Genomic DNA, 11,777 nt, shown 5'->3' on the forward strand with positions numbered 1-11,777 from the left:
GGCTTACACATTTTTACAATAATAAACAAAATATAATATAACAAAATCTTGTCGGCCTCTGTGCCGGTATACTTCCTTTCTTCTATGCCGATGCCAGTGTAGAATGTGTTTTGCTAATGCTGGTATAATGCCTTTGCTGGTGCCATAGGATTGCAAGGTTGCCATCAATGACAAAACCTTCAATCACATACAATGTCTCATTGGAGTGTGCATATGCCAACATTTTCTTCATCAATACTCTATAACGTGTTTGGATTAGTTTTCCAACACTTGGGATATTTTCATCTATACTAGGGGGAAAATATACATTCTCTATCTCCTTCTTCTCACATTTCTTAGTGTGGATTATAATAAACCCTTTTCCCATAGCTAGAACTATTCTATTGTTCCCCATTTTTATCTCAGTCTTGATATTTGATAAATAAAAGAAAATATACTTCCAATACCACTCATGTGGTTGCTACATCCATTTCCCAAACACAAAAATTCAATTCTTCCCTACTCACTAATGTTGCACATGAGGAAGGCCTTTGATTTATCACCTTTAGCGACCTTTCTATCAATCACATTTGCACTTGGATTTGACTTTTTAGAACTCAAATACATAATGACGAAACTTTTGGGATTAATAATATTCTATATTTCTCTTGTCATATCTCTAACTCAAGAATATATTGAACATATTCTTGGCTTTAAAGATAGATTGATAGTTTCTTTCTCCCTCTTTGTTGTATATTCATTTAGGGTTATCTACTTCAGAACTTCCTCGACTAGAATTATTTCTACTTCTACCTAATCACTCTTTGTTGTGTATTCATTTAGAGATATCTACTTTAAAACTTTCTCAACTAGAGTTAATTCTACCTCTACCTAATGAGCTATATTCAGAGATCTATCTACCCCTCCTTGTGCCTCTTGCATTGGGCTGAGATTTAATATATTATTTTAAGGAAGATGTTGTAGACCTATATTTGTGTTCCTCATGATGTGAAGTGAACCCATTAACTTATCCACCTCAACATTAAGAGTTCATTTGCCTATTTAATGGAAATCACTATAGCATAAAAAATTTTGAAGGTAGACTTCTAGGGATTTTCTCCACAATCCTCTTATTTTTAATGGTTTTTAAATATCTTCTTAACCAGTTTATCAAAATATGGATTCTTAAGTAAAAATAAAAATGGACTCACTATCCTTTATTTGAAGAGACTCAAAATTCTCTTTGAAAATTTGGACTTTCACTATTCTAACTTCATTAGTTCCTTTGTAACTTGTTTCGAGCATTTCACAAGACTCCTTTACATAGTTATATATTGTTATTCTTTAAAATTTATTTTTATCAAGACTACCTCTATCAAACTCTATTGTTCTGCATATTTTCCTATTCTCTCTTTTAGCTGACTCTTTTGGCATTTGTGTCAAGAGAAAATTGATGAAGTTCAATCACATTTATCAACCCACTAATGCCAGCTCACATAATAGTTTGCAACCATTATAGTCTTCATTTTCTTTACCCAAACATCACATTTTTTTCAATTAAATGATCATTTTTACTACTAGTTATTGATGTCTTCTCCAACTTGATGTCTCCAACACAATTAAACTTCAATACTAAATAGCAAATAATTGAATTTTGTAAAATAATCCTACAAGATTAGACAACAAAGTAGAACATCGTAACAAATGAGAGTAGAAAGAAAATATGTCATACTCCTTAAAACAAAAGATTATAGTATAAAATTATAGTGCATATCGATGTGCTTATATAGAGAGTACAATGATTCCCTAAACTAAATTTAGGAGAACTAAAGAAAAAGAATGAGGATCTAAATAAATCTCAAATACAACTAAACTAAAGTTAATCTAATATTAGCCTAATAAATAAAATCTAAAAAACACCTAAGTTTATCTTAAGTACAATTAAAGGACCTAATTACTTAATTATTAGATAATTTTCCTAATTACTTTAACACCCTCTTTATGATTAAATTAGGGAGTTTCTAAAAACCTAATGATGAATGTAAAATAAATGCATGAATGAGTCCTTACAAATAGGCTTCATCAAGTACTCATGCACGAACTAATGTCAAGCAATGGAATTCTCACAGATGGAGAAATGGAGAAAAACCCTATGGGAAAAAAAACCTCCCAAAAAGAGAGAAAATACAATAAATGTGTCAAAGAAAAAAGGAAAGGAGTTAATGTGACCCACTAAGGACTACTTCTATCATAATAGTATAATGGATGTCCCCCGATAAGAGGCAAAAAATGAAGATAACAGTCCCAGCATTGAAGAAGTAGCTATTGTGCCAATGATGAATGTCTAAACATTAAACATGATCAAGTGCCTGCAAACAACATTTCCCTCGTCAACAAGAAACAAATTCATTGGAGACATGAAAAGATACTCCCATAAAATGGAAAATGTAGAAATACAAATCTAAACTGTGTGTACCTTTGGAAGATGATTGAGAAGGGATCTCAATGTGAGGAGTAGCAATGTGCAAATAGGCCTCTAATATATAAGAACATGAAATACCTTTGATATACTCAATCTCCTCTACAGTGCCATTATCAAAGGGTATGAAATTTGCATGTGCAAGGGAATCTACTGTATGATCCTCTAAGAATTGAGAGATATGTAGGTCTCCTTGCATCTCTCAAAGTTGAGTCCAAAGTACCCCATGATACCTCCTGAAATAAAATAATTAGACCCTAAGAATCTTTGCACATGTAAAATATATCACATAAAGAATTATCCAACAAATATATCCATTCTAGGTGCCAAAATATCCCAAGTAATTGCCCAGATAGTGAAAACAAAAAAAGTAAATAAAATGTACTTTGGAAAAAATCTTGAAAAAAGAGTAGTAGATTAAAATATAGGACTTCACAAGATTTCCAACAATGTTTGGGTTTTGAAAAAGGAGTCCAGAGGTGTAAGATAACTATCCTTAAAAGCACAAAACTGAAGGCTGACTTTGGAGGCTTTATACAGATAATTGTTCTAAAATATAACAAATTCACCTATAGATTTTGATCGGTGCTCAAACTAGTTTTCCAATGATATCTTGTCTATGCAATTTCGACTCCTATGACCTATTTATAGCATAAAACCCAACAACATATCAATTAGGGCTTTCAAAAATAGAAACTTTCCTAAAATCTTAGGTTTCTTAGAATAGAATCTTTTCAAAAATAGAAAGTTTCTTAACAAATTTTTTTATATAAATAGAATATTTTTGAAAATAGAAAGTTTCCAAAAATAGAAAAATTTTGACACTCAATTTTCTCCAAAAGTTGGTAAAAAATTGTCCACTTATAAATCCACACAAGAAGCTAAACTTGGTGACACTACAATACTTAAAAAAAAAAAACTCAAAGCTTGAGATGGGGTTTACTAAATTCACACTCTAATACCATATTGAATTTTACAACACAAGCCTAGAAGATCAAGCAACAAACTAGAACACCTTCCACAAATGAGATTAGCAAGAAAAATATGTCATACTCTTCAAAAGAAAAGATTACATGATGAAATTGCAATGCATAATGATGTTCTTATATAGAGAGAACAGAGATATTGTAACCTAAATTTAGGATAGCAAAAGAAAAAGTATAAGAAGATAAATAAAGCTCAAGTATTGCTAAAGTAAAGTCAAGCTAGTATTAGCCTAATTAAATAAAATTTAAAAAGAACCTAAGCTTATATTAGGTTATTAAAGTAATTAAAGAACCCAATTAATTAATAATTAGATCATTTTCCTAATTACTCCAACACAAATTCTCAACTCACTTAACACTTACAGTCAATTGACTCGTATACCAATTTGATGGGAAAAACTCCCAATTTAAATCATATAGTGCATAAATTTGATAGCAAATTGATGGATTTAAAATAAAAAACACCCAAACAACTACACACAAAGTTGTTATTTTATTTAACCAACAACTAGAAATACTCACAAAATGAAATCAAAACATAAGGTAGATGAAAAAAGGAAAAACAAAAATTTTATTAAACATAATATCACATTTACAAACCACTTCAAAACTCATATTACTATATATCATACAAATTATTCTTCGACAAGGATCTAGAGTTACACCCAATCACCATTAATTTGGAATTGCTCAGATCGCCTCATTCCTTTGCTTGTCTGGAACTACTTGATATTCAACTACTCTCTTCACAAACATTTGTATTGTTTCTACCACATTCCTCTAGTCTTTCTAGAGCTTAATGAACCTATTTAGGCATACAAACTCAGCTAACTTTTGAAATAATATTCCTTTTTTGGTTGTTCGCTGAAAAAATTTCTAGTCAATTTCAAAATTCAAAGTTACCTACCAATATTGACATAATTGACAAACAAATAACTACTACTTTATGTGTCAGGGAAAAGAGGTACAAATATCTAGGTGGTTGACAAGAGGTTGAGCAGTAAGTTCCAACATGCAATGGCTTTGAAGCCCCCCCCCCCCCCAATGGCACTACTTTTATGATAGTATTTTGGTGGTAGGAAAAAAGGTTGACACCATTTAATCTATTCCCCAATGGCTTCGAAGATCAAGATTCTTAAGGTGTACGATAAAATTATAGGTAAAAAATATTTATAAATTAGATTGATATAAATTTGGATTTTTTTCAAATAGATTAATGGACCATTTAGTAAATTTATTCTCAATTAAATTGAATGCAATTCATCACAACATCAATGCCAAAAATCTAATGAGAGAGCGAAAAAAAAATAAAAAAAAATAATTTTTTTACCTTACAATATAATCTAGAAAATCTTAGTAATAGAATTACATCAAATTCAAATCAACATTTTAGATAATGCCAAATTATTCTTACTATCAAATTGGTTCTATAGACGTGCATATTTCTATTATATCGTCAATTAAGAGAACTCTTCAATAGCACAACAATAAACCTAGATGACATACTTGGGAAATATTTGTAAGATTGTAGTAGCTATTAATATTTGATGCAACCGAGAAATGTGGATATACTTTTTGACGACGAATGATCAATTATAGAGTGAATGCTACTATACCATACTTAGTCTAATGATCCATCTATTAAAGTTATTTTACATCATTCAAATAATTTAAAGAATAGATTATCTTCAAAGTATTGCATATGGTTCATGAACTAGTAGAATAAAGGCACATGATTTGGAACATCTTACTTGTTTTAAGAATTAATAGGTGGCATAAAGATTTTCCATTAAAGTATAAGAGAAGATAAACATCAAATTATTTAATAAAATTTAGATTATTAAGTTGTCTTTAAATTCTTTTTTGTCAATGAATTCTTAATTTGTTGATTAAACTAAACGTTTTTTAATGAGCACATCAAAGATTGAACCTTACTAAATACAAGACTCCCACATTTAAAAGAGCTGAAATGATTTAATATTTTTGAATTTTAAGATTAAAGAATAGTGAGGGGAGGGAAAAAAAGATAAATTTTAAAACCATCCATATAAAGAGAGGAAGTTCCATAAATAAGTTAATGCGATGCCTATTCACAAGAAAAACCTCATCTTCTCCATTAAAGTGGAAATGCTTTTCCAAGCTCCCAAAAAATGCAAATTGATGAACCAAACCTTAGAGGAAAATGTAGGAAAATACATTATGATTCCGATTAGATTAAGATGTCGAATCCTCCCTAAAATTTTCAATTCTATATTAAATTTCTTATCAGAATATTTATACCATTACATGGCCAATCGAGACAGTTCTGCAATAATGTGAAGGAAAATTCAGAGAGTAATGTCTAGCTAATATTTGCAAGCTTGTAGTAGTTATAGATCTCTGAAGCAATTGGTATAATGTTAGATGCATTTGTTTGGATAATGAATTCTCAATTAAAGAGTATATGCAACATATAGGTCTAAAACTTTGAATGAATTCTGTAAGAAGCCTCACGACGCATCCTTCAAAGGTATTTCAAATTATTCAACAACAAACTCAGTAACGGAAATTCTTCAATTCTTTTTCCTAATTTATTCTCTCAGGGCATGTTTCATAGTATTTATAGCATTCAGATTGATTTCATCATTTTCACCTGGGAGAATAATGCATATCGACGAGGGGAAGAAAATAAAAATATCAAAATTCTCAATATAATTAAACAATATATTACACATTATTGGAATATCTTGTTAAAAATTACACCTGAGTATATTGCATGAAAGTAGACAATGTTGTGGGCGAACATAAACTTGAAATGGCTAGCATGAAGCACTAAAAAGCACATTCAAAATGTCAAACTTTTGACGATTGATAAATGTTAAAATGGAAGAAGCTGCATTTCCATGGGTCATTGTCTTCCATGTTTCATTCGCATCCCTCCATAACATCTGCCCGTCTGTTTGAAAATCTGACCTCAGCCGCTTTTACAAGTTCACCAGGGAATGGAGCCTTGGAGATTGTTTTCTGACAAACTTAAATTCTTCAAGGCAGACAGATTTCCTAAGGAATTAGGAATGGTGCCGGATAACTTGTTTTTATTAAGGTAGAGAGCCTCAAGGTGAGTGAGCATGCCCAATTCAGGAGGAATGGTTCCGGAGAGATTGTTTGCTCCCAGATGAAGGATCTTCAAACCGCGGCAAGCGGAGAGAGTGGGTGGAATTGTGCCCTGTAGATGGTTTCTCGTCAAATCTAAAACAGTCAAGGCAGACAGATTTCCTAAAGAACTAGGAATGGTGCCAGATAACTTATTTCCCCAAAGGTTAAGAAACTGAAGGTGAGGGAGCATGCCCAGTTCATGAGGAATAATACCACTGAGATCATTTTTTGCCAATTCCAATTCAACCAAAGAGGATAGATTTGCTAAAGAACGGGGAATGGTACCAGTGAAATTGTTTGCTCCCAAGTAAAGGATCTCCAAACTCGTTAGGAGACTCAACTCGTGCGGAATGCTGCCATGCAGTTGGTTAAAAGTGAGTCTCAGGTCATGCAAACCGCGGCAAGTGGACAGAGTGGGCGGAATGGTGCCTCTGAGATTATTTATTCCCAAATCCAATTCAACCAACGCAGACAGATTTCCTAAAGAACTGGGAATGGAACCGGTGAGATTGTTTATTCCCAAGTAGAGGATCTTCAAATTTGTGAGGAGACTAAGCTCGGGCGGAATGCTGCCATGCAGTTGGTTAAAGGAAAGTCTGAGGTCATACAAATTGCGGCAAGCGGAGAGAGAGGGCGGAATGGTTCCTTGCAATTGATTGCTATAGAGCCAGAGTACCTGCAGATGGGGAAGTCGGCCGAGTTGAGATGGAATGTTACCAGCGAGGGCATTTTTGGAGAGGTCAAGGGATCGAAGAGAGGAGAGATTCCCTAGGATAGGAGAGATTATGCCGTGTAAGTTCATGCTCGATAAATTGAGGGTGACGACAGACTGAGAAGAACGATCGCAGGTGACGCCAGTCCAATTGCAGAGGGGCCGAAGGGGCGTCCAGTTGGGCTGTAAATTGTCATTGTTATTCCAAATGGCGGCTTTGAATTGCAAGAGCAAATATTGTTGTTCTTGAGAGATATTATTGAGATAGTGAGGAAAAGTGGAGATTGAAAAAATGGAAAACACAAAAGGGAATAACAATAGAGGAGCCATGATAGGATACAAGAGCAGCATGAAATGTAGACAAGGCATGAAACTCTGGATGCAAAGAGGATCAAATAAATTGGCGAAATCACCGCATAATATTGAAACAAAATATTATATTAATTAACTACCCCATGTTACACGATTCCAGCTTTGGTTGATTAGAAAACAAAAAATTATTTAATTATTTTGGGACCATTACAAATAACTAGGTGTACTCTTTTATTTCCATTTAAGATATTTTTCTATCATTATTAAAATATTAAAATGTAGATATGGCTTTTTTAATTTAAAATATTAATTATTTCTAATTTTATTTATTTTTAAACTTTACATGATATGACCATGATATGACCATGAATTAACTGATTTTCCATCTCTGTATTTTTGAATCTTCACTTAAATCCTTTTATGCTTTCTTCTCTTAAAACTGCTTTCCTTTTTTTCACACTCCAATGGTTCGAAAGAATACTAAGAATAGATTAAACTTTGACAGTTTACAACCCTAGTTCACTCACTTCCGATGATTTATTTGTTTGATAGTTTTGATGGCTATTCAAACAAGTTGCCGAGATTTATTTGTGGCATTTATAATCTGAGGGAAAGAGGGGAAAGAGTTCCATCAGAAATTGATATGATTATGGTTCCGGTGATAAGGTGGGTGGGCTTTAAATAGTAAAATCTAAAGCAATTATGACTTGTCAAAATATATGGCTAATATTCTAGAATTTTTAAAGAAACACTGGTTCATTTCTTTTAAGTAAATAATCCTCGGAGTGTGTTGTTTACTCATTTTCAGTTAAATTCTGATGTGTGTGTAGTCTAATTATGCTGCACTTTTTCTGACAAATATAACACCATACACTTATGTAGGCATGGGGAAATGGACAATTTTAACCAGAAGATTTTACTGCAAATTTTTCTTGCTGTTACAAACATAGTATTCATTTATTATTTTAATTTTCAAAGATAGGGAGAAGAGGAAAGGAATACATGCAAATAAAACTAATGTGTTAGAAGTAATCATACCTACCTTCATTAATATCAATTCAAGTATGATTTTGATTGCAAATCCCCTTGCGTTGATACTCATATGGTGTAGTTTTAAATGCAATTTAATATTTTTTTATTATTATTGTTGGGCATATACAATGATGTATGTAGGCTTTTTGTTTTAAGAAAATAATATGAAAAGACCTGTGTAGTGCTTTTGTATTGTTGTAGCAATAGCTTAAGCAACAAAAATTAAGGGAATTTTATTTTTTATTTTTGTGAGCGATAAAAGAGGAGCAACTCTAGGTTTAATGGATGCATATGTGCACAATTTTGACAAACCCACAAATTCCTCTGTTTAATAGAAACAATTATGATTATCGAGCAATCTCAATGAAGACATTATTATGTTTCAAGATTTATTAGATCTTGTAGACAATGGTTACCCAGAACCAGCTAATTCAGTAGCATGCAATACCCTAACTTGAGTAGAGAAAGATTTATTGAAGCATAATAAAAAGAAGGATTCAAAAAATCTCTTTTTTAATCTTCCAAGGATTGCATCGACAACAAAATAGAAAAAAGTATGGGGTATTCCTCAAACTTCATAAGGATGAATCACTAAGGTTAAAACAACTAAGCTACAAATTCTATGAAGGAACTTTGAGCTAATACACATAAAAGAATCAAACACAATAGACTCATTCTTCACTAAATCATTGGTAAACCAAATCAAATCATATGGTGAAGCTCTTGAAGATGTGAAAGTAGTTGAAAACATTTTTATAAGTTTTAATACAAGGTTTGAATCAATTGTGGTGTCCATGGAAGAGACAACGGATCTCTCACACTTTTCAATTGATGAGATACATGCATCTCTCATTTTCCATGAGCATAGGCTAAGGAGGTCAACAAATTAAATTTCAAAACATTCTATCAAGACACAAGTCTCAATCAACCATGGTAGAGGTAGGGGAATATCAAATTTTAGAGGTAGGGGAAGAAATTCATATAGAGGTGGATGAACCAACCCATCAAACTCAAGTGGAAACTCAAGTGGAAGTGACAACCATCAAATGTCAACCTAAAATCAATCTCAAGGCCAAAAGTATCATAAGAGATCAATTCAATGTCATTATTACAATAAATGCGAGCATTATTTAAATGAATGTAGAAAGAAACCATATGATTCTAGACAACACACTATAAATTTACCAAATAAAACCAAAATCAAGACAACATGTTCATAGCTTGCAATGTTGCACAAGAAAATAAAAAATATATATGGTTTTTAGACTCAAGTTGTAGCAATCATAGGATTGGAATTTTAGAAATGTTTTCTAGTTTGGATAAGAGTGTAAAAGCATATGTCATTCTGGGGAATGATAATAATGTTTTGATTATGGGTAAAGGAAACATCAATATTCTAACCAAAAAGGGAGGAAAATAATTAATTTTGATATGTACTTCATTCCTAGCTTGAAGCATAACCTAATGAGTATTAGGAAACTTGTCCAATTGGGGTATAGAATCTTTTTCAAAAACAAAGAATTCATAAGTTTTGATAAATTTTCAAGCAATTAGCCTATAGCCAAGGTCGAAATGAGCAACAATAGAATGTTTCAACTAAGGCTAAAAATAGATTTGAAGATACAATTTTCTCAAGCATATCCTTCAACAAACTTACAAGAGGAAGAAGAGAAAACTATAATAATCACTCAAATAATCTTTCAAGATTAAATTAAAGTTAAAAATTGGTTATGTTATCTAAGATTTGGACACCTTTTAGTATAGGAAAACCATGGTAAAGGGGTTACCACTAATAAAAAACCAAATAGAGTATGTGAAGTTTGTATTTTAGGTAAACAACATAGAGAAGCATTTTGAATAGGAAAGTTATTATGTGGATGCTATTACTTCTTGACATTTATTGGTAATTTCACAAGAAAAACATGCGTCTACTTTTAAAAACATTAGCATGAAGTGCTTGGATATTTTTTGTCAATTCAAGGCTCTTGTTGACAAGCAAAGTGGGCATCACATTAAAGAATTGAGAATAGATAGAGGTGGTGAATACATTCAAAATGAATTGATAAAGTTTTGTAAGGACCATGTGGATTCCACAAAAAAATTACTACAAGGTATACCCCTCAACATAATGGTACCACTGAAAGAAAACATAGAACAATTGTGAAAATGGCACTGAGCATGTTGAAAGAAAAATATTTGTGAGATGAATATTAAGTTGAAGGTTTAGCATGTGCAACATATATAACGAATAGATGTCTCACTAAAAGTGCAATCAATATGATTTTTGAATAAGCATGGAGTGGAAGAAAAATAATGTTTCTCATATGAGAGTTTATGGATGTGTGGCATATGCATATATTTGGAATGAGTTGAGAACAATGTTAGACAATAAAGGAAAAACTGTATATTTGTGGGATACAGTGATGAATCCAAACTATACAAGTTGCATAATCTAATCACCAAAAAATTTATAATCAGTAGAAATGTGAAATTCATAGAAGGTGAATAATGGGATGGAATTTAAAATGCAAACAATCAATATTGAAGCCAACCTACAATATGAAGAGAACCAAGATTTTATGCTAGTAGGTGCTCCTCTAGTTTTGATTTTTTCCACACCCATTCATTCTCAACAAAGTGGTCAAATGACACATTCATCAAGTACAAGGGCAACCCCACACACTCAATAAATACACTCTATCAAATGCACCATGCAACAAACACAATCTTCAATTGGTACTCTTGGCACTAAACCATCACATTCTACAAGTTCAAGTGACATGTCAAACCCCACACTAGCAAGATTGAGGATACAAAAATTAAAAGTTGAAGAAAAAATAATTTATGATAAAAAAGAAGGTGAAAAAAATAAATGACTAACTTCTCTTGTTTAATTTATATTCACATGTAGATGATCCAAATAATTTTGAAGAACCAATTACTGAAGAAAAATAGGTAAATGCAATGGATGAAAAAATCGATGCTAGAAAAAAGAACTAAACATAGGAGTTAGTGAATCATGCACAAGGAAAAGAAGTGATAGGATTGAAGTGGAATTAAAAACCAAATTGATTTCAAATAGCAATGTGAAAAAGCGTAAGGTAATTCTTGTGGAAAAAGGCTATTCACAACAACACAATAG

At 32.0% G+C, this 11,777-nt stretch overlaps 1 protein-coding gene across 1 annotated transcript; it reads right to left on the reverse strand.

Annotated features, from left to right (window-relative positions):
• Positions 1-6,415: 6,415 nt before the first annotated feature.
• LOC131038294 (LRR receptor-like serine/threonine-protein kinase FLS2) lies at positions 6,416-7,621 on the reverse strand. Its single transcript, XM_057970638.2, has one exon. The coding sequence runs from the start codon at positions 7,619-7,621 to the stop codon at positions 6,416-6,418; it is 1,206 nt and encodes a 401-aa protein (XP_057826621.1).
• Positions 7,622-11,777: the final 4,156 nt, after the last annotated feature.

The sequence above is a fragment of the Cryptomeria japonica genome, unplaced genomic scaffold (genome assembly GCF_030272615.1).
Source record: "Cryptomeria japonica unplaced genomic scaffold, Sugi_1.0 HiC_scaffold_57, whole genome shotgun sequence".
In the NCBI taxonomy this organism is placed as follows: Eukaryota; Viridiplantae; Streptophyta; class Pinopsida; order Cupressales; family Cupressaceae; genus Cryptomeria; species Cryptomeria japonica.

Bases quoted from the DNA above. Each gene is read 5' to 3' on its own strand.
- LOC131038294 (XM_057970638.2), bottom strand. From the start codon at position 7,621: ATGGCTCCTCTATTGTTATTCCCTTTTGTGTTTTCCATTTTTTCAATC.